The following is a 23,453-nucleotide window of genomic DNA, read 5'->3' as shown; positions in this document are numbered from 1 at the left end:
GGCAGTGCGCAGGCACGATTTAAATCTCTTATTTTTGACTGGACGAAACAGATATGTGGGAGGAGAATAAGTGCACGCGCAGTACAGGAAAGTAACCCCCGCGTCGTCCTACGTACCGTCTTTCTTCCCTTAGAGCCTCTTAGTCCGGGCAGGGCCACGTGTAGATTTAATTCTCTTTGCACCCTTTCTTCCCGTCTGTTATTCGTGTTTTATCGCAGAACGTCACACACAGCAAAATCATGGTGAAGCTGGCAAAGGTAAGAAGCAACCTATGGAAATTACCATCTAAAACATTTTTGCTAGCTTGTGATATCTCCTTGCTAGGGAACTGTTAAGTTCCTGTGCTCGGGTTTGTTGTAGAGAAAATGGCTCGGGACAAATGCGCTGGAATAAGATTATTATGTCGATAAAAAGGTTTCGACTGAGCTGCCTGTTGTAGTTAGATTATTAACTACAAGACGGATACCTAAGTGTGTGGAAAGACCAGCCATGAAAATAAAGAGTTGTTACATTTTAGTCGACCCAGATTTCTAGTGATCAGCCATGTTTTTTCCTTTCTATTTTTTCATTACACTCACTGTCGCTAGCTAGTGTACTCGCCTTCTGGCTTCTCAAAATGGCCATGTATGCGCGTTCTCGGGATGAGCATATGTTCCTGAAAACCATGTTTCCCGGTTGTTTTAAAAAAAGGTTCTATATGTTTCCGTGTGCTCCTTTAATGAAATGTGTTGAAATTTAAAATGTTATTAAATAGCATGCTTTGCTAACTAGCGTTATACGAAAGTTCAACTTCCGTACCCGTTCAAGGCGAGCGAGCCGACTTGCGAATATCTGCTCTTTGAGTAATTTACAACAACTTTAGAGCAATTTACAGGGTTGAAACACTTTTAATCGACATGTTTGCCATACGGACTAACTGGCTAACTGTATTTTTAACATGCCTTGTTTGCTACTTCGTAAACATGGGTGCAGGAGAGGGACGCTACTAGGCCGTAGCTCACTAGTTGGCGAGCGGACGAACACCACGTGGGTTTGTTAACGCCACATGCGGCCGCGGGTTAGCTTGTACCAGCTAAATGCTAGCTAACCAGACATGGTTTTGCAACTTTGCTGTGACCAGTCTGACGAAGGCATTTTATTAACGTTTGTCTGAACGCCTTATTTCTTATTTAGTCGCTAATTTGAATTGAAGTGGGTTTGTTGTATGTGGTACATTTAATGCCTTCTTGAGTATAGCTAAAGTTAATTACCGAGCAACTTTGAGATATATGAGAAGTGTAAAGTGTAACACAGTTTTCGGTTTTATCCAGGCCGCGAAGAAACAAGCTACTCCCAAGAAGAAGGCTCCACCACCCCCCAAAGAAGTCGAGGAAGAGTCAAGTGAAGAAGACAGTGAGGATGATGATGATGAAGAGGAGGTAGTATCAGTAATTACATTCCCACGCAGTCATTTGGTAGCCTTGATTCTCATATACCTGTTTAGTTGTTGGGTTTACAGTTTTCCTTTCAGTAGGGTCATGGGTAGTGTACATACTGTGCAAAATACCTTAGTAATAAATTATTCATTTATTTTTACAGTATTTAATTGTGTAAAAGTATGAATATGATTACATGCTTTAGCTGTATCTGATATACTATATTTTCTCATGTCACAGGCACCGCCACCAAAGGCAGTGGCCAAGAAGAATGCTGTCCCAGTCAAGGCAGCTAAAAATGGAAAAGTAGCAAAAAAAGCAGAAAGTGATGACGAAGATGATGATGATGATGATGAGGATGATGAGGATGATGATTCTGGTAAGAAATCACTTAACACGTGAAGGATTTCCACATGATTGCTGTCCAGTCCGAATTGTTCATTTGTAATGATTATGAATTTGGGGTCTTCAGTAACCATGTGGAGAGTAGTTCAGGGGAATGCATTGTCGCAAAATGAAACCCTCAAGCCCTCCTGTTGCCGTGGCTGCATTTTTTCATAAGCATCCTGCGGATAGGGCCAAGTGCTGCTCACAAATTTTTCAGTGTAAAAGAATCCACTTGCTGCAGCCTCAAGCCAAAATGAATGTATAGCTAATGAAAATAAGGTTGTGTATGGAGCAGCAGAATGCCATTTGACCTTCTATTTCGTAGTCAGTGCAGGTCAGGGAAGCTTGGACATTTTGCTGTGAAAATTCTGTCCTGCTGCTGACACAGCTGTTCAAAATGAAGGGTTAGATAAAACAGATAAAATTATGTCCTGTGTACCAGTTTTTATCTGATAGATGTGAATGCTGTTCCTGGCCAATTGGTTGCTGTGCTTTGATAGTTCAAATTCATGTGCCATGAATGAAGGTGGTTGAAATTGGTGGTTGAAGTCATGGGTTGCCAACTCATTAGAAGCGGTGGGCTTTATGAAGACTTGTGGGCCAATCAGTCATTTAGCTGTTGCACTACCTTTCAGAGGAAGAGTCAGAGGAGGAGGCTCCCCCTCCCCCAAAGAAAGGCAAATCCACCCCTGCAAAAGCCACTCCTGCCAAGGCTGCTCCCCAAAAGAAAGCACCCCCAGCACAGGCTGAAGAATCAGATGACGATGATGATGACGACGATGACGATGAGGATGATGGTATGACCGGCCTCACTGGTGGCAAAATGGTGGTGAAAACTGTCATCCCGCTCCCCAAATCATTATCAGTAAAAATTTCAGTGTCACCTTTCCCCAAAAAGCAAAATCCTCCCCTCTCCTGATAAGTGTTCTCCTGACACTTCTCTTTGGGTAAAGAATCAGAGGAGGAAGCCCCTCCCCCAAAGAAGGCAACTCCATCCAAACCTGCTGTGAAGGTCACTCCCGCGAAGGCGGCTCCTGCTAAGGAGGAGTCTGAAGAGGAGGATGATGATGATGACGACGATGATGATGATGACGATGAAGAAGGTGAGGATGGGTTTTTCCTGTCAGTCATCTGTGTTCTCCCCAGGTAGGAAGGTATACTTGTGCAGTTTTGCACAGTTGTGCTTGGCTGGGAGGGCAGTTCAAATGCAGTTTGCTTGGACTGAGGCATGTATAACAAACAGAAATTGACTTAATACTCTTAAGTGTATTAATGCCAGTCTTCATTAATCTGATGTGAACCTATTTGAATTTGTATCTGAGCATTCGGTGTCTTTCGTAAATGTAAGAAAGGGATATAACAACGTTTCTAATGCACATTAGACTCTGAGGAGGAGAAGATGGACACAACACCTGCTCCTGCTGCCAAGGCAAAGAAAGCAGGCATGGTGAAAGCCAAGGAGGAATCAGAAGAAGATGACGATGAAGACGATGATGATGACGACGATGATGAGGAAGATGACGAGGATGAGGAGGAGAGTGGCGAAGAGGGTGAGTAACTGCAGAACAGACCTTTCAGCCTTCATGTCCCTAGAGAATGGGGCATAAAACTTGTGACATGTCAGTGTTGTTTAATGCGTTTCTTTTCCGCAAACTTAAAGTACCATTGTCTCTCAGAATCAGCTGTGACTCCTGGAAAGAGGAAGGCAGAATCAAAGAAAGAGACTTCTCCAGCCAAGAAGGCCAGAACAGAGGGTGAAGGTAAGGGCATTAATGTTCTTGCCATTAAGAAGTCCAGTGGAGTGGTGGCTACAGAAGTGATGAGCATTAAGGGACTTAATACTGAAGTATTTGATGTTACCTTTATTGAACTCTGATGTGTAGCACAGAGGTTTAAGTTTGACTAGTGGAGTTATCGACATTGCATTTTAATTGTTCAAAAAAAAATTTCAGGGTTCTGTCTTTTCGTCGGTAATTTGAACACGGGCAAGGACTTTGATGAAATCAAACAGGCCTTGGCAAATTTCTTCTCTAAGAAGAACCTTGAAGTCCAGGATGTCAGGGTTGGGTCATCAAAGTGAGTATCTAAGTATTGTGTGTGTGTGTGTGTGTTAATTCTATTGTGTATAATGAATTGCATATTAACATCACGGGTGGGTGGATTGTCAAAACTCTGGGTGGGTGCATCTTGGTTTGTAAACCATGGTCAAGTCCTTAATTCTTTGTCCAGGGGTGATTAAAATTGTCTGTAGTTTTGTGATCAATATTTTGTTTTCATTGTTAAACTAATGTAGTTCCATAAATTTGTTCTGTAGAGTGATACAACTTTTATGCTGTTGCAGCTTTTTCTGTAGGTTTGCCTGTGTTGAACACCTCCTAAATCCAGTCTTGATTTGTCACTGTTCACTGCAGGAAATTTGGATATGTGGATTTTGCTACAGAAGAAGATCTGCAGAAGGCTCTGAAAATGAATGGAAAGAAGTTCTTGGGTCAGGAAATGAAACTAGACAAAGCTAGGAGCAAAGAAAATTCCATGGAAGGGAAAAAAGGTTAGTCTCACCCTAGTTAGCTGTTGTCTCTCTGGTATTAGCTGCACCTGTGAGAAAATTGCTGCCCCTTTATGCTCCTTCATGTTACAGAATACGACAATATGACAAACCCAAGCTCCTTTGTCCCCACAGAGAGAGACGCCCGCACCTTGTTTGTGAAGAACCTCCCTTTCTCTGCAACACAAGAGGACCTGAAGGAGGTCTTTGACCAGGCTGTTGAAATCAGAATACCTCCTGGTCAGAATGGATCCAACAGAGGGTGAGCATTTCACCTTGGCAGTGTGCACCACCAGGGTTTCAGTTTTGGAGGACAGATGTGAGATGTTAAGGTGTTGGAGTTGCGGGTGGGGTGTCAACAGAAGTTAGCAAAATGTATACTGGCTTTTAAGAATCAATTGGAAGTTAAGAGTACTGGTCCTTGTACATGTGATTAGTGTTTAAATGTGAAACAGGGCTGCTCTCTCTGCACTTTGCGTTTTACAATGAAGTCTGTCCTTTCCATTGATAGCATTGCCTACATAGAATTCAAGACAGAGGCTATTGCTGAGAAGATGCTGGGAGAAGCGCAGGGAGCAGACGTCCAGGGCCGCTCCATCATTGTAGATTACACAGGAGACAAGAGTCAAAAGGGTGCCAGGTCCTCAGGTAAAGTGAACTTCCTTTCTCCATTTTTAATGTGGTGAAGCTGCCCAGTTTCTCCATTGCTTCTGAGTTTTGGGTTAAGCTGTGTGTTCAGAGCACTAGTGGTTGCATCTTAATTGCGGCAGCAGTTCTTCAGAATTGGGTCTTCTCAGTCGGACTGGATATGATGCAGATTTTATTTACTCCGATACGATGTGGGGATTTTAAAGATAGTCAAGTACTGATCTGGTCCTTAAAGTTGGGATATGAGTAGCCTTGGAAATGACTAGCAGCACACTGACCCTCCCCTTTCCTGCCACTTCACAGCTGCTGCAGCAGCTGCAAGCAAGACATTGGTTGTGAACAACCTGGCGTACAGCGCGTCAGAAGACACACTTCAGAGCACATTTGAAAAGGCAGTCTCCATTAGAATACCACAGAACAATGGCAGACCAAAGGGGTGAGTAGAAGAACTCATGCTACAGCTCAATTTGGATAAGCGCCTAGAGCCATTCTGCCTGAAGTGATGTAAGTACTGCATTTTGTATGTGAGATTGCTTTGTTAGCCTTACCTTCTGCGTGCTCTCTCACTGTAGATTCGCCTTTGTGGAGTTTGAGAGCATAGACGATGCAAAGGAAGCCCTGGAGACGCTAAACAACTCTGAGATCGAGGGCAGGACCATCAGACTCGAGTTCAGCCAGAACAGTGGTCAGAAAAGTGAAGGGGGCAGAGGAAACTCTGGTAAGAGTTCAGCATGGGACATGAAGACCTTTTTCTGTTCAGATTCAGCTTGTGTTTTAGCTACCTGTTATGCCTTTGCTATGTAAGGCCACAGTAACCTGATGGCATTTTGCAGCATTGGTGTAACTTTTATTTGGTGTGAAGTTGGCAGGTGTCAAACTTGGTTTTCTGTTCTGTGCTTCTAGGCCCAACAAAGACCCTGTTTGTCAAAGGTCTGTCAGAGGACACAACCGATCAGACACTGAAGGACTCCTTTGAGGGTGCTGTTGCTGCCAGAATCGTCACAGACCGGGACACAGGATCCTCCAAAGGGTATGCTTGCAGGGGGCAGTTGGAACTTAGGACTAAAGTTGTCGGGGTTGACCTCAGGTCTTCTCATGAGCTCCTCTCCGCCCACTTGATGGCGGTGTTTGGATTCGCACGAGAAGTAGATCAAACCACAGCCTGACTGCTTGGCGCCACCCATTTTGTGGGAGTTTGCTTTGTCAGTTGTGAAACATCAGCTGCAGTCTGACCTGTATGATCAGACAAAAGTATTCAATAACGGCTATTTGAATGGGAAAGCCTCTTAAGGGATCATCTGGGAATGTGCAGTCACAGTTGGGCAGTTGAGCATAGATATGATGTGTGTTGTCATTTTTAACCCCCATCAGTGGTCCAGCAGAGATCTGGAGCCGCAGTGGTGGCAAATTTTCTCCCTCAGTGACTCACGGCTGCTCTCCTGCAGGTTTGGCTTCGTAGACTTTGAAAGTGAGCAGGACTGCAAGGCAGCCAAAGAGGCCATGGAGGACTGCGAGATCGATGGCAACAAAGTCACCCTGGACTATGCCAGGCCAAAGGGTGAAGGGGGTCAGCGTGGTGGCAGGGGCGGATTTGGTGGAGGATTTGGAGGATTTGGAGGCCGTGGAGGCGGCGGCAGAGGCGGAAGAGGAGGATTTGGCAGGGGCGGTGGTGGCGGCTTCAGGGGAGGACGAGGAGGCAACCGTGGAGGTGGCCGCGGGGGTTTTGGAGGTAAGGCCCTTTGATTAGTCTGTTCATCCACTTCTTGGGCACCTTATTTCTTCTCTTGCCATCTGTAGTAGTAGTTAAATTTCCATGCACAGTGAACAACAGGCCTCAAGACATATACTTTAAGTTTTTGAATTGGTAGTAACAGGTGAAATTATTTTCTTTATGCATTTTTGGTCCCTGTTAGCAGTCATTTTTGAAACAAACACTATTCGTGATAACGTTGAGCACATTTCAAACAGTGTTGTGGTTTTATTTTGATTTATTTTCCCCCTTGTTTCAGGAGGCAGAGGCGGTGGATTTGGAGCAAAGCCCCAGGGGAAGAAGATCAAGTTTGATGATTAAATCTGTATATTTTTATTTTTGAGTGGACTCTTTTCACCTGTATTTCTCCATGCGCTGACAGAGCCTTTTGGACATTCCAGAATGTGTCAATGATATAAATGTTATGGCTGCCCTAGCCCATTCCCCTTGGCCCTCCATACCCTGTAGCTGAAGGGAACAGAGTCTTGAAATGTCTGTTGCCCATGTGCATTGTCATGCTTTTTTTTGTCCCTCCCCTCCCCCCTTTGCCAAAGGAGTAAAATGGAATGCATTGGCAACCCACCTAATGAAAATGCGCCATTGGTTTAGGTACACGTTGTACATGCGACAATTTGTATTATTTCATTTTACCTTTTGTAAAAAGTGCTGTTTCCTTTTTTTTTTTTTTTTTTTAGTTGACTGTAAATGCAAAAAATTTTACCGTAAATGTGTAAAGCATATTATAATGAATGGAAGATTAAATGGACCCAAACAGTCTTGGGTATTTAGAATCTCTGTTAATCTGTGTACTGTCTTGTTTTGCATTGGCAGCTGTAACTTTTGGAGGTCTAACTCATGTCCTGAGAGAGAGAGCTAGCTACAAGCGCTGTGTGATTTCATTCAGTTTACCCTTAAGTAGGGTAATGGGTAATTATTACTGTCAATGATTTCATTTTAGTAGTTTTAAGTGTCACCACCCAAGCACATAGCAGCTTGTACATATATAAACATTGTCAGATTTTTAACAAGTAACATGCCTAGAAGTTGTAGTCTTAACATTTGAACTTAACTGTATCAAAATCCAAATAAAGCTAATGCTGAAATTTCTAAAAAAGAAAACAAAAAATGGTCTAATTTTCTTTTGACTTTGGAAGTGGGGTTGATGGTCAGAAGTTTCACTGACATGGAGTTAGTGTTGGTTTACTTTTCTAAACTATTTGGCACCAAGATGTAATGATTAGAAGTGTTTCTAGCATTTTGTTTTCAGAAAGTAATGTTTAAAACTTTAATGTTTTGCTTTTGGAGTAGATTAGTTGGAAGTTCTGGTGTGTTGCTGTGCACTGTGCAATGTTATGTACGTATTTTCTTTTTAATTAGTTCATCCCATGTTGTCTCATTCTGAATGTTGTTCAATACAGGTACCTAGAGACATTTTCAACCGGTCTTGTGGCATGCATCAGACATTTACTTAGTCAAGTTCAATGATGGGATCTATGATGACAGAGCATGCAGGATGCGGCCATTGCCCCTACTCAAGCACCTGGGGTTCACAGGCTTCCTGCTTTACTGAATGCAGTCAGTACAGTCTGAGGAACTGCACACGTGGGTTAAAGATCTCCGGCCCCACGCCGGCAATTCGGCGTTCAGAGATTGGCAATGAATTATTACTAGCGTATACTGGCTGTGATATTACCACACCGGAGCGCAATTTTATTAAAAACAACCATTAACGTGTGTTCTCGGATGAGTTTTAACCAATGGTAGCCTGTTTAGGCGACGTACTGGCACGAGAGCACTGTTCTTATCCAATCTGCAACTAAATTCAACTTTCTGTGAAGCGGTACCGGGAAGTATTTGCGGGGGACTGTATCAGTTGATTACTGCATAATAGGCTAGCATGTAATGAAATAGATGGGAGCATGGAAGCGAAACTTGCGAAGGTTGGTGCAGACACAAGCACAATAGAACGGGGGGGAGGGGTTGAAAAATAAATGGCGATAGGCTTGATTAGATGGAAACGGTAATGACGGACAAGCGTTCGGCGCATGTTGTCACAAACGAGTCCGGGCGCTGCTTTGCACCGTGTGTTCGAAAAAAAAATACAGTATGGGACAAGCGTCAAAAGGTATTGTCTCGGGATGATACAGATCCCTCAAACAAAGCAGCTGGTCGGGTTCATAGACGTCAACGTTGCCGGGAGCTGTGGCCACTAGTTGCTGCCGCTTCATCCATCCAAGACCGCGTGTGCAATCATAAAGTCCGCATTTATAGCGGAACATGACCTGTCTTTCAGGATAGCGCCAGCGCTAGTTGACCTGTGCAAAACATCACAGGACAGTAGTGGTGTTCGATTCTTTTTAGTGATTCGGTTCCTTTCGTTCAGTTCAATAAAATGATTCGAATCTTTGACTCACTGATTCGTTCATTTCTATATTCGGTCGGGCGCCATACAGGAGTCTGTAAATAGTTTTATTGCATGTTAAAAGTTACTGTACATTGTTCCAAACATCATGTCCATTATTAGCCTGCTCTGCGGCAAAACAGCACGTGTGAAACCAAATGTCAATGAAATTAATAATAACTAAATCGTAATATTCATTACGTGAAACTGCACCATACTATTCAAACAATCATACAGCCGCAAAAGGTAACAGAACCCCACATTTTAACGCGTATAATAGCTTAAGTAGGCCTACATGTCATTTGCTAAAACTAAAAAAAAAGCACTGAGGAAAAAAGAGCCACGCTTATATCCGAAGCGAATAACTTCGTTTTACAAGTTTGGAACTAACCCAGCCCAAACAGTTTAATATACTTGTAGGCCTAGTCAGCGATTATTTGTTGTTAATGTAGACATAGTACGCTACAAATGTGATGCGTACGCTTATGCATCACATTTCTGTTTTGTTTTGCAGCCTACTATGTTGATTTGTCAGTATTTATTAATAAGGACTTTATTCACGTTAAAAGGAAATGTGACGTCAACATTAAATACATCGTAGCCTACGTAAAATTGCAGTTGTGATAAACAAGAACTGCGATACGTTGTGCGCACCTAAAATATGCTACTGCCAAAAATTACAAATATAAAATAATATTCCAGGTAGATGAGCAAAATAATATTTAATAATATTTTTTATTCCTATAATAATGTCACGGAAGCGCTCTGATTCCTTTTGCATGGTCAGAGTCGATGGCGGATGTAGCCCAAGCCTGTTATAGCTACTGAGAACTAGCGATTCTGGTAACACGTAGTCACCAGGTCTTCATAGTCAGTGAATCTGAAAATATTGATGTCTAGATTATGTAGCTAATGTATATAGAGTAAGAGAATATTTGTAAAGGTACGATGACATTTTGATACAACAGGATTTTCACTAAGAGGACTATAAATGGATAGGGTTGCCACCTGTCCCGGTTTTGTCCTTTTTTGAGCGACTGTCCCGGAAAATTAATAATCTTTCCCGGGACACGAATTATCCCGGATTTTTTGCGAAAAAGTACTTCTAATTTAGAATTTCATAGTTTCAAATAAAACCTCATTTGGTTTCCTTCTACTGCTATTCTGTTTTCTTCCTGGTTATCTTTAAACATCCAATCCTGTGCCCATAAACGGGTAAAAACGGGTAAAACACAGCGACGATTGGCCATGTATATACTTTTATTTGATTGGTAGCGGAAATACGCAAGCTTACCTTATTGCCTAGCAACTGCCCGGGCTGTCGGTCCGCCGCGCGCATCCTTATCCACATCCACGACCCCACCGTGAGTTCAGTTGCTCGCTGGAGGTAACGTTATTATTAATTTCTTTTAACTTTCTATTTATTTTGGGGAGAGATGGATGAGGAGGACGACAAAACATATCTCTGCCCAGTGCCGGCCAGAAGCAGATGGGCTCCCCCTCTGAGCCGGGTTCTGCTCAAGGTTTCTTCCTGATAGGGAGTTTTTCCTTGCCACTGTTGCCTTAAGCTTGCTCTCTGGGGGCCTCAGGCCTTGGAACAATGTAAAGATGCTTTGTGACAACTTGTGTTGTAAAAAGCGCTATACAAATAAAAATGAATTGAATTGAATTGAAAACAAAATCGGACGAGCCACCAGCGTCAAAGAAAAAAAACGATTTACAACGTACAACTCAGACTGGTCGAAAAGAGAAAACTTTTCTGAATGGGTAAGGCCCCCAAGGGGACCCGTTCTCCGCCACCTGTGTTTGGTGTCCAGCCAAACTTTCAGTTAAACATGAAGGAAAAACAGCGCTGGAAATCATGCAATAACAAAGAAGCACCAGAGTTGTATTAAGCAAACGCAAAAAATGTAGTTATTTTAACTTTTATGACAAAAAAGGTTCACCAGAGGAAGACAGGATAGCAATAGCGGAGCTTAGCTGTGTATACCACGGAGTGCTACACGGTCACAGCTGCTTATCCATGGATTGTGGCAATAAAGTAAGTGCGAAAAAGAGATGAATAAGAAAAAGAGAGAAATATGCCCCCCCCCCCCCCCCCCCCCCCCCAAAAAAAAAGGTCCAAGTGCCCCGGTTTTTCACATCTGGGAACATTTAATACAGTCACATAATCAATAGAACTGTTTCTCAATTTAGATGACTTGTAGTGGGTTTAGTAGACTTGAAGTGGCTTGTTCTGATCGACTTCTGAGCCTGATAATCAAATCAAAACAAACAAGGCTAATAATGCAAATTAGAAAACAAGCTGAAGTAACTCCATGTTTCCAGAAGATGGCAGCTTCAGCACAGTAACTTGGAACAACCGTGTCTTCTCTATATATATATGCTGATGAGGAGCAGCTCATGGTATAGAATTACTTTTGAGCATGGCCCTTCTCAAGAACCAGCTCACTTCATGGCAATATAGTAATAAAGAAAAAAATTGGTAAAAGTTATATCAGGTACCGTATAGCGTATACACAGCTAGGCCCAGGTATTCGTTTCTGCAATGACTGGCAGCAAAACATTTTGTACCATCAGTTGGTAAAATGTTTTTAGAACAACAGATTATTCTGCCAAAAACAGTAAGGTACAAATGTGTTCTGGTTGTAATCACTGATGCTTGGCAAGAACATCTGCAGCATGAAGCATTGTGGGCCACAGAAAGAGGAGTGGAGGTAGTGTTTTCAGCTCGAAGGTGTGAAGGGGGGGGGTTCCAACATGTGTTGTGCTGTCACTGTTGACATGGAGTTTTGCGTGCGAGGGAAGGCAGCACCATCTGAACGGCACACTTTGTTCTATTGTGCTGGAGGTGCTCTTGAGGAGCGGGTGGCCAAGGTGTTGACAGGGGTGCTCACTCATTTGATTGGGGCTTCTGAATGTGGCCATGTAGAGACTGAATCCCCCTTGCTGGTCAGATAGTGCTGTATCTTCAGCTCTAGTGCTGCCACCTTCATAGGTATAAAAGGATTCTTTATTTGACTGGTAGCTTCCATAATGTACTATTCAAATGCTGCATGTTATTGTTCTAGAGATTTGTGTTTTTTAAATGTCTGATGGTGTTCACTGAAAAATGTTTATTTGTTTGTTGCCAGTTGATAAATCTGAACCTAGTCTATTAAAAAATAAGTTTTTTTGTGACTGTGTTAAGTCAACTTACAATGCTGCATTGTTGGAATTGCTATAAACCAGTCATATTATAGCTGTTCTTTCTCCATTTTGGAGCAATATAAGCTACTCTGTTTTGATGAGATTCTTAAGAATTTCCCAGTTTTGAGAATTTTCAAATAGTGGACACAACAGTGTTACAACAAAGGAACATTTATTATAATTTCAGCATTACAAATTTGTTTGTGGTAACAACATACATGATAAATAGGCTACAGTTATCTCTGTATTAGGACTGGCTAAAGGAAGCCATGAAGGATAGATAGAGAGGATCTGTCCTGGTACAATTGAGGGATGCTTGTCCTCCAGGTTGTGATTCATAAAGCATGGCATTGCTAGGCATACACGTTGTTGTGCTGCAATTGTGTTGCACCACAAACTATGAAGTTGCCCACCTGGAATGCAGTCTAAAATGTACTGAATTGCATTCTTAGAGTAATGGTCAGATTTATATAACATTTTATATATGAAAGCACTAAAACAATCCAATCAATGTAATTAATAATCCATTAGCTATTCAATGTTAAAGTGATTGATTGCAGTCATTGTCCTGACAGGTGGGTATTATAGCCAGGCGTTCAGTCTATGTGTAAACCTGCTTTCATGCCATAGAAATATGAGTCATCCACCCTTTATCCCCACCATCAGACATAACAAAATACCACACATCCTTGCAGCTGTATTTATACTTCATTGGGGCATTTATTCAAAACACTCCATTGAATGAATGCTGATGGTTTAGAGAAGCAGCCCAGAGGGGAAAAAGCTGAAGTTACAAGCAGTTCCACCTCTCTCTCAGTATCTGCTCCACTGCTACTGCATCGCTCTTCCCTTCGCCTGCCTTCCCCCCTACCCGCTTATCCCCAACCACTGAATCATACGGGAGTCTTCAGTGTCTCAAGAATATCAGTCCTTAAATTCATTGCACTGCAATTGCCTGCTTTAAGCAAGTTTGTTATCACATTCAAAATGTGTAGTTTTATTTAGTGTTAGATTCAAAGTGCAGTGGATGTATTTGCACAAATGGGCCAGTGATTTCATTGATGACTATTGAGTGGAAAATCTGAAGCAGCTCACCTGTCTGGTGGAATTTCTTTTTATTCAGTTTTATCATGGCTTATTGTGTTGTTATTTTGATCATGTGTCTCTGCTGTGGAGTCTGATGCACAGTTGAAATCAACCTTTCGCAGAGGGGGAACACTCCAGTTTGAAAAGGGGATTTGTTAACATGAGAATGGCATGTCACACAGCTGATTGTGTGGGTATAATGGTTTGCTGTTGCCCCGTGCTCTGTTTGTACATTGTGCGATTGAGAATTTCCCCCAGATGTGTAGGAGACAGCAGATATAGGACGCCAGGGATGACTTTGTCTCCCACTCTGACGGGGGTGGAGATAGGGGGTCACATTCCTTTCGGCTACTTGTGGAGAGAGGTGGCTGGGGGCGGTCTGAGGTCCCCACTACCCTGCTGTTCACCACACTAACACCAAAGTCATCCAATTACTAACAGCAAACAACAAATGCCATTAAGAATGGGTTACCCTTTCTATAGAGCCCAACCGCTATATACACACAAGCATCACTTCGCCATCCCCCCTTCCCATCAAACAACCACTTAGCTTATGGTCACCCACATCTGAGGCTTTGCCTCCATGGTCCCCATACTGTTTTTACGCTGAGGCCTCACTTGTGTGGGCCATAACTTCAGGCAGGCCTCTGTTTGAAATGCTTATTATGCAAGGGCATCCTGGATGTATGTCTGAATTACTGATGAGGATGGATATTGTAATACTAACAAGAGGCCGAGCAGTGTATGCTCACACAGAGAACCTAAAAACAGCTTGTAAGGCATTTTGAAGCACAAAACAAACCAAAACCAGACACAATAGGACTCATTTTTGAATGATTGAGAAATTATCATTGAGTCACAATTTCATATTTCTTCTAGGCAGGTAGGAGATTATATAACAGAGACTGCTACAATGGTCAGTTAATGTACCTTCATAAAAGGCTACTTTTGACTCTTTTGACTTTGAGTGAATGATCGCAAATTTAAATGCTATGATAGTGAAACCACCACGTGCATTCCCCGTGCTTGAGTTTTTCATAAAAGGGTATCTCCAGCAGATTTATCCAAAAGGGATCAGATTACCTAGTATGACCATGTTTCTCTAAGCATTGCATGGATTTGAGACCTGACTTCACAAAGGAAACTAGAGAGGATGGAACCAGCAACAAAAGAAATGGCGACCTCAATAAACTCCCCTTTGTGAGGGAAACCTGTCACATCTGAACCACATTCACACATTTTTCAATAGGAGTTCGTTACTAATATTGTCATAACTGATGCTTAGGCTCAATTCACATTGTTGTGTGGCACTTTTATATACAACATTAGGGTAATAAGGTAACCATTAGTTGATAAGGACATCCTTTACTGAAATGATCCAGTTAGACGTTACAAATTTTCCCTTTCCCACAAACAATGCCTTCATGTGACTCCACTCCTGAAACAGTATACAGATGATATCCAGTTCTGTATGGTGTTCTCTTTGTTCTTAAAGTATTCAACAACAATACAAGGAATGTATTTATTGTGTTTTGCAATTCCTTGTCTGGCATCTTAAGAACAGATATCTTAAGAACAAAGCTGATAATAAGAGGTATATATATTTTCCTCTTGTGTGGATTTTTATTGTGGCAAAACATTTACAATATCCATGTGAGAAACATCAACTGAAATAAAATCACATTTTAAGTCAAGATTCACAACTGATTAATTCACAACTCACACAATTCCAGATGAAATGTTTCTAAGCAGCAAATGATGCAGAAATGTACTTTCAAAGCCTTATTTGAGCATGTATGATAGAACATGAAAGACTTATTCCTGTTTCAATATGTCTCTATTAAGTATGACAGACAATTACCTTTTTGATGACATTTCCCTTTCACCCCAACAATTGCATCTTATTCTAAATTGCCTCTAAGAATTAAATGACCCTCAAAATTAAACAAACCAATGCACAAAAGAAGACTGACTCATAGCTGAATATCTCTATTCACAAACAGTATATATCCCCCCTATACATCTTTATGTTTTCACATGTGTGTACATCATTAACACATAATCACCCTACCCACTTTGATAATTTTAACAGGTTTTCTTAGGAAATATTTTACTAAAAAAAAAACATAAAACAAATGTCTGGGTGAAATTGTGGAGAATGTTGCATCAACACATTCTATACAGGTACCAGCAGTAGTTCTCTGTTTCACAGTTAATTTGTTTTACTTACTTGTAATGTAAACCCTATACCTTGTGCAATTCATAATTATTATTTCAGCACTTTTCAGCCTTATGTTAAGCAATTCCAAATAAATACAGTATACATTTTTTTCACAAATGATCTGGAATGCTGTTCACTCTAAAGTATGTTGTTCAAGCCAAGAACAAGTTTATACAAAATCCAATCTCTTCAATGAACTGAAAAATGGAAGGTTTTATATATCTACTGTGATTGAAAATGTCTTTATAATGATTTTCCCATTTTCTATTATGTGTGTTAATGCCTCTGTAAATATAACTAACAGATTATAAAATTATGTGAAATGGACATGCTCATGCTCACTCAAGCATGCATGCAACCAACCACCTGCCCACTCGCACACACACGTGCACGCACACACGCACACACACACACACACACACACACACAAACACCTTTGTTGACAAATAATGTTGTGAGGTAGAGACATTTTTCTAAGGACTCTTCCAGTATTTGTGGTCCATTGTACCACAGTATCAAGACAAAGTATTTGCAGGTTCAGTTCTTGGTCCAATGCATATTCTTTATACATTCATTTCCTATTCAAAATAGCTGCTGACTCTGTATGCAGAATTCAGTATTACCAGAAATCCCTTCCCTATAGTATGACCACCCTCACTAAATTATTTTCCAAGGAAAGGGTAATACCCACTGTTTAAAATGAGCAGTGACAATGAGTGTTCTTTTAACACCATTGGAATATAAATAATAGCTCAAATATGGTTCAATATTAAAAAAAAACTAAACTAAAAAAACCAAGGACAACTTTTACATTGTTGGCATTTTAGACAACAGATACAGTACATAGATTTCACTTTAAAATTGTCCACATATTCTCCAAAATAGGAGTACTTTTCTTTGAATTGGCTCAAAGTTAATAACTGTCCCCATGCCCCACCACAGTGCAGTTTATGAAGGTATCTGGGGCAAGTGCAAGCTATAAGATCTCTACTTTCTGTGCGCAGATGAGGTCACTGTTGACCAGTTTCCACATATTAAGGAGATCTGGGGGGAGCAGCTTGTGTACCACTATCATGCCTTTGAAGAAGCAAGGTTCTTTGTTCAATTTGCTATTCTTATTTCTCACAAGCCCAAAGGTCTTGAAGGCATTATGTCTGATGGGGGTGACCTGGACCACCTCTAGACACATGCCCAGAAAGACATCATCAATAGGGTACAGGTCCAGGGTCTCTGAGGCTCCGTAGAGCTTTCTAGCCAGGGGGCCATCCATCAAGAATCCCCCTCCACCTGCATATGGTGGGTAGTGGGTCTTATTGTACAGAGCCTGGGGGATGTAATATTTGTTTTCTTTCTTTCTAATAGGCTTGGCCTTGAAAAGGACATCTCCCACAAAAAGGTTTTTGATGTTGATATCCCCCAGAAACTCAAATATGTTCTGGACATTAACAAAGACATCATCGTCCCCCTTGAATATGTAGCGCACATTGCCACAGTATGTGGAGAACCACTTGAGGAAGTGAGTCTCCTTGAGAGTAAGGTTGAAGAAGCTGTCCATAAAGTCCCACTGAAGGATGTCCCCATAGATGTAGTCTTCGTACTCCAGCAACTTCTGGTGATTGGCTTTCTCCACCTCATTGGAGGAAGCTCCCAGAAGGAAGAGAGTCTTAATCCTTTTCCCATCGATTTCCTGCTCCTTGCCCCATGTCTTCCGGATCACCTCCCTGCGGTCATGCTGAGTTATGATGGATTTGATCACAATCAACAGGTAGATCTCCCCTTTGCACTTCTCTGGGTGGTTGATGATAATGGGGAAATACCTGCAGTGCCTGTAGAGCAAGAATTGCTTAAAAGTGGGCTCCAGACCTGCAAACCACTCTGTGTTGGAGAAGTTGAGGTTGGCGGTGCAGTTGGTAGTGGTGACATCCCAGGTCCTGGCTCCTCTCTCCTCCGTCACTTTGGGGTCTTCAGTGGTGGGCTCCTGCTTCCGCTTGCTCACTTTCCAAAAGCTGTCTGTCCCAGAGAAGAGGCCCTTCTTCTGAAGAGCACCACCAGTGGCGGCCTCTTGCCGGGTCTGCCTTTCCACTTGAAACTGGGCCCCAGTGCTCATGTTGCCTCTCTGGACCACGGTGAGGGTCACCACAGCCAGGAAGAACATGAGACACACCCTCTTGTACACCCTCCATCTGTCCCTGGCTGTCATCCTAGAGTCAAATGAAAAGTGAATGCTTATTTATCTAGTGATCACTTGTTCAACCAGGTGGCCCTGATTAATCAAGTATGAAATTATTCATGAGAACTGTTACATCTTACATAAAGTTTTTGCTCAAACATGATAAACTAGAAACATGCTACATAAGTACAACAGAATGATAAAAAATCACCCCTCAAATTTCTGGGATACCATTTCTGGGATTGCTACAATGTTAGAAGGGTATACACACAGTATTCCATAAGATGGTGCAATGAACAGAATATTCAAATACTATAGTTTACATACAATCAAGGTAAAAGGTAGCTAAGACATGCTGCCTGCTTATGGGCATCACATCAGGGTGTTACATGTTGAGCTATCGATATCCTAGCTTCCCAGGATTAACATTTATTTTGGATGAAATGAAGTTCCCTTTAGGGGAAATTGAGCCAAATAATGTCGTTTGAAAAAGATCATTAAATCTTTTGAAAAAAGTAGCATATTGCCATAGATATTGTATGGAGCAGATGTTCAGTTTCATGCATTGTCTCTGCCATTGTTGAAGCTATAAGTGGCTCTAAGCTATTTAAGCATTCTTAAAGCTGTGTATTACATAATAAACCTTTCTGACAAATTTACAACAACATCTCTTTTAAAGCCATGAGGCTTTTTTTTTTTATGGCGACAGGCATCTGATAAACAACTAAATAAGGCATTCCAACACAATTTATTTCATGGACCAGAGGGCAGAGAATGAGCTGGTTTGACCTGGCCAATCAACAAAGCTAGAAGCAAGGCAAGAGAAAAGCTACAGAATGGCTTAAGAATCATTCAATCACTTTTTACTTTAGAAAGGGGGAATTATGTAACTGGGGGTGGGGATACCAGAGGCAGAAGATTTTCAATAAATTTGGAAGAAATACAAGGACATTCCATTTTAGCAAAAGGTGTGTTCTATAACACTTCTACTATTACAAAGTGACTTTTTTTTCTGCATGATTCCGCAGCCTGAAGAAATTTTTATCTTCCATCCAGACCCTTGTAGGCCATCCCACAGAACTGTATGATTTTGGAATGATTTCTCCAATTTTTCCAAGAAGTAGGTAAGTCAGCTAACTAGCAAAACTCTTGAACTCCAAATTTTGATGAAACTTCCTATGTAGAGAAAATGTTTCTTCATAATTTCCTAAAAAAATGATGAAAGACAACTATAGCAACACACAGGAGGAAATATTACAAACATTTACATTTCTGATAAAACCACAAGTGGAGTCTGTCATGCAATAGTTTGCTATACATATTTATCCCCTCTTAAAACTCAACGGTGCCCCCACTCCCCACTCCACTGACTTGTCAATACTCATAAATGCAAAACCTGTCTTGCCATTTACATAATTAATCTCATTCACAGACAGATATATGAGATATAAGTAGTTAGATATAAAAATTTAAATGAAGGTGAAACTATAAAAATGCATTTTTTAAACAAACTACAGACACATATCAGCAATTCTGTATGCAAGATGTAGAACCATACAATAGAAGGCACAACCTCATTTTGACATACTGAAGACTATGTCAACCAAAAAAAAATTAGGTCAAAACAACTGCAAAGGAAAAGATATATGATGACAAAAGCTGTTAGTTAATGCATCTTTACTCCCTGTTATAATTGTAAGAATAAGTGGATGGAATTGCGGGCTGATGTCAAAGGAAATGGAAATGTTACCACAAGGACCTAAACACATAATAGCACCTACATGTCTGCTCTTACCCTGTGGGAGTGACCGTTTATAAGTTTAGAAGTGCACTCCTCTCTTTAGCAGCTGCAAAAGCTGAAACAGTGTTGATTACAAATGTTAATTTTTGGTCATTATGAATGACTTTTCTTTAATCGTTTTGGTACCACTGGGGTATTCTCCTTCTCCAGTCTGAAGACACTGTCACTCATTGCTCAGAGTACTCCAACCATAAAAGCAACTTTATGAAAACCCGCCAGGTGGGTTACCTCACTGTAGCTTTATTTCATGTAATGGATACTGTTTGAGATTTCCTAATCAGTTCACTGCTAAAGTCCAATGTCCTAATCTTCCTGTAGGCCTACTGTAGCAAAGGGCAAGAGCAGACACCCCACCCGGCCTAAAACCCAGGTCTACGGGGTGCCAAACCTGCAGCTTGACTGCAACGCCAAAGAGCCAGGCTCGTTGGTATGGCAGTCGGAGCGCATACTCAACTGTAGTGGCAGCACTCTGTCACACTGCCCTCCTCTTCGGGAAGCGCGCCCATGCGCTTCATGCACCAATGCTTCACGCACATTCCCCCACCGTACTTCTTCCATCCCAGGGTGCCCCACTCACTGGTGCTTCACCCATCTCACCGGAGTCACCCTAACCTGGGGGTCCCTCATACAGCTCACACACTGGGCATACCGCCGAATGCCTCGCGGCAAGCCATCCCACTGCTAACACCACCCGTAGACCCGGGTTAGAGGCCGGGAGGGGTGACTGCTCTTGCCCTTCACTACACCTACAATTATAAATTCTTAGTTACTTTTCTTTGTATGCTCCATAAAGTCTCTCATGACCTTCTCCCACTTGTATGTCTGTTGAGTCTGTTGGAGTTTAGGATCAACATTCTCTCTTTTTCTTGAAGTGACAGTGCGTTAAGAAATCAAACTCAGCCTGTCCGACCCTCCAAAAGGAGAGCATCCACTACTGACTTTGTGAGCTGAAAACAGTGTCATTTTTTTGAAGGGCATACCTTCTAGTTACACCCCCTTAATGCAGTCACTGCATATATGACATCATATAATTTATTATATAATTTATTTAATTATTATTAATTAAGATTTACTGTTGTAGTTCAGTAAATGCATGGTAAAACATTTTTAAAAAATGAACTAAACAGATATTTTTCTCTACAGGTTGTAGCAATAGACAGAGAATATCCAGACATTTTATTGTGGTTCGTCACTGGCTTACATAGCATTATTACACATAAAGTCATTTAAGTATGTTTTTTTTGGTGGGGGGCAGCACGCAACCATTTCATGGTTGGGAGATTCGTGAAGGATTTGCTCACCTCACATAAAATAAAAGTAGGGCTCAAATTACGTTGACTATGTTGTGGTATACTTTTGTGTCAGATGATTTAGACATGGTGTAAACCATCTAAGTTGCTTTATTTTTTTCAGTTATGAGCAGCTGCCCCTTTAATGTGCTGTGAACATCAGCTATTTGCTATTGGTTGATGTTAAGTATCAAAATAAGAAGATGCCATTAACAAACTAAATTTAATAAAGCTGGTTTAATGGCTGGTGTTTCTGGTATTTCCACTGAGAAAAATAAAGTGTTAAACATGCTGTAAAGTACAACACAATTTACTTAAAGGTTAACAGAAAATTGAACATTTAATACGTTGTTACTTAACACCTACTTCCTAGAGTACATACACTTATTTAATGCCTCTTCATTTGTTTTAATAACTAAAAATGTGTGACAATTTGATTTGATTTAATTTAATTCTTTCATACTTTGGTAATACAGTTCAGGTTACCGACCCCTCATGTAAAGACAAAAATATGTTACCCCACCTCCTTCTCTGTGTATAGCAAATTACATTTACAAACCATGCACTCATTCTTTAAGTACTAACACTTAAATGCAATACTGGGCATACATACAGATGTCAATACCTGACTAAACAAAGCTGGATATATATAGCTGGGCTGGGTCTTACAGTGGGGAATCTGAATGTCAGTCTATTTTAGCAGAGCAGTAGGCGCATACTAACAGGAGGACAGGGTATAAACAGCTTCATATTTATCCTGGGCACTGGATGAAAACAGGCATAAAGCAACAAACAGTACACGTTACTAACTTAGAGGTTAAGGAAATAACATTTCAATAATAAGAAAAAAAAAGCATGCCTTACATGTTGCAGGACATCCGTCTGTGGGTTCCATGAAAGCCCAGATGAAGAATAGAAGACTAGTGGCAAGCAGTTGCATATCAAGTGCTCTTTACTCATGCATGATAGCAGGGGAGTTTTACAAACTGGTACAAAAGTGTGAAAAATGGATAAAATTGAGGTCTCTCCCATTAAACCAGTTCATTGCATTTTAACATTCGTACTCTCTAACCTATAATGGAAGACATATTACATTTTAGATTTTGCTAAGTCATGGAGAGTATGCCTGGTTGGACATCTTGGAGGTTGACAGGCATTTTACATACCTTATACCTTTACCTTATATGTAGCACCTAAAACATAGGCTAAATTAGATTAAAATGTAATATTTGTATTCTTTTTCACCAACAGCCAGAAAACGGGATCACACTGCTTTTCATTAATATTTTCAGACTCGAAACACTGAAAAATAATGTTATTACAATATTCTCGCTCAACAGAGAAAACTTCTACTTTGTTGTGCTTAATGTCGCTCTTAGACAATTTCCGTAGCATTTCTGAACGGGATTTTTTTTTTTACCAGCTGTTATTATGACATGGAAAGGCATGTGTGACGCTAAAATGCAAGTAGCATTCACTTGTAAATAGCTTTTCACTTTGAAAATGCTCTGCAGTCGCCAAAGACCGATGTATATTAATAGAAAACCCAGCTTCTTCCCACATTCAGTAGCCTACTCTACATTTTTGTCTTTGGTCGTTACATTACATTAGCAAAAAGGCTAGCTCATCAGAAATCAATACAACTGAATTTTCCGTTACTATTAAGTTTTAGAATATGATTTCTGTTATCTGGAAATAAATGGTTTATTTATGTATTTATTTATTTTATTTAGCGCCTCAGACACGGACATCTTCCATCACGATCTTAATCAACGGCGAATGTAAGAGATTTAACACAACAAAACAAAATGCGTTATAACTGGGTAAAAAGACGCTTGAACAGTGCTGGCTAAACCTCCGAACACAATTTTAGATGCAAACAAGAACAGAACTTGTGCTTGCCCTTCAGGCAACCACACTAATTACAGTCCAAGTCTATTAATGCGTTTCTTGGTTTCTTGTAGAAAGAGGCCGTACATTATTATATTTCAGTTTTAGCAATCCTATGCAATTTATGAATTGCTAGTGCGTATTTCATAAATTGAAACAAATTAATTAGGTACATTCATGTATCAAAACCGAAATATTACGTAAACAGTACTAGTGCTGTCCATAGTATAAGTAACGTGATTCTTTCGACAAAACACAGCTATATTTACATAACACCAACACACTGAAAAGATATCATATCAATACTTACATTTTTAAAAGGTTGAGACTGATGCTAGTGACAATTGGTGATATGATAGTTGACTAAATACCAGGAATCCGGACGACACGGGCTTGTCCGCCTTGAAGGTGTAACTTGAACTACCTCCTGGCGAAGATGTGCGGCAAATCCTCGTGTAAGCGTTCTCTGGACTCCAGCTGCGAAGGGGAACGGCTAAACTACAGCTTTTAAGGTAGGAGGGTATACGGTTTTACGTAGATGCAAATAAAAAAAAATTGCGCAGCGCTAGGCACTCCCTCCCGTACGCTACTACCAGAACACTAAATACTGTACATGCATATTCATAACAATCCACGAAAACCCCCCCTCCATGCTCATTTG

At 41.0% G+C, this 23,453-nt stretch overlaps 2 protein-coding genes and 2 non-coding genes across 4 annotated transcripts; 3 read left to right on the top strand and 1 right to left on the bottom strand.

Annotated features, from left to right (window-relative positions):
• The first annotated feature begins 72 nt into the window (after positions 1-72).
• ncl (nucleolin) lies at positions 73-7,424 on the top strand. Its single transcript, XM_036522519.1, has 16 exons — positions 73-257; positions 1,311-1,418; positions 1,656-1,794; positions 2,438-2,599; positions 2,756-2,905; positions 3,185-3,352; positions 3,479-3,562; positions 3,755-3,878; positions 4,214-4,350; positions 4,483-4,609; positions 4,859-4,995; positions 5,299-5,431; positions 5,568-5,713; positions 5,899-6,025; positions 6,441-6,724; positions 7,005-7,424. Exons 1-16 carry the CDS (start codon positions 240-242, stop codon positions 7,064-7,066), a joined length of 2,106 nt encoding a protein of 701 aa, XP_036378412.1. The 5' UTR covers positions 73-239; the 3' UTR covers positions 7,067-7,424.
• Positions 3,612-3,683, top strand: LOC118773860. Its single transcript, XR_005004771.1, has one exon. It is a non-coding gene; the product is annotated as a small nucleolar RNA SNORD82 (small nucleolar RNA).
• LOC118773858 lies at positions 6,083-6,215 on the top strand. The gene has a single exon (XR_005004769.1). It is a non-coding gene; the product is annotated as a small nucleolar RNA SNORA75 (small nucleolar RNA).
• A 9,155-nt stretch (positions 7,425-16,579) lies between the features above and the next one.
• Positions 16,580-23,194, bottom strand: b3gnt7 (UDP-GlcNAc:betaGal beta-1,3-N-acetylglucosaminyltransferase 7). The gene is made up of 2 exons (XM_036522275.1): positions 23,103-23,194; positions 16,580-17,843 (listed from the first exon to the last, which is right to left on the bottom strand). Coding segments are annotated over exons 1-2 (1,227 nt in total). The 5' UTR covers positions 23,105-23,194; the 3' UTR covers positions 16,580-16,618.
• Positions 23,195-23,453: the final 259 nt, after the last annotated feature.

This window comes from Megalops cyprinoides, chromosome 2, assembly GCF_013368585.1.
Source record: "Megalops cyprinoides isolate fMegCyp1 chromosome 2, fMegCyp1.pri, whole genome shotgun sequence".
Classification (NCBI taxonomy): Eukaryota; Metazoa; Chordata; class Actinopteri; order Elopiformes; family Megalopidae; genus Megalops; species Megalops cyprinoides.
Note: the sequence above shows the minus strand (reverse complement) of the source record. Positions and strands in the feature narration are given on the sequence as shown.

Excerpts from the sequence above, each read along its gene's own strand:
- ncl (XM_036522519.1), top strand. Across the intron at positions 3,353-3,478 it reads GGAGGAGAGTGGCGAAGAGG|AATCAGCTGTGACTCCTGGA; the intron begins GTGAGTAACTGC and ends ATTGTCTCTCAG. Across the intron at positions 4,996-5,298 it reads AAAGGGTGCCAGGTCCTCAG|CTGCTGCAGCAGCTGCAAGC; the intron begins GTAAAGTGAACT and ends GCCACTTCACAG.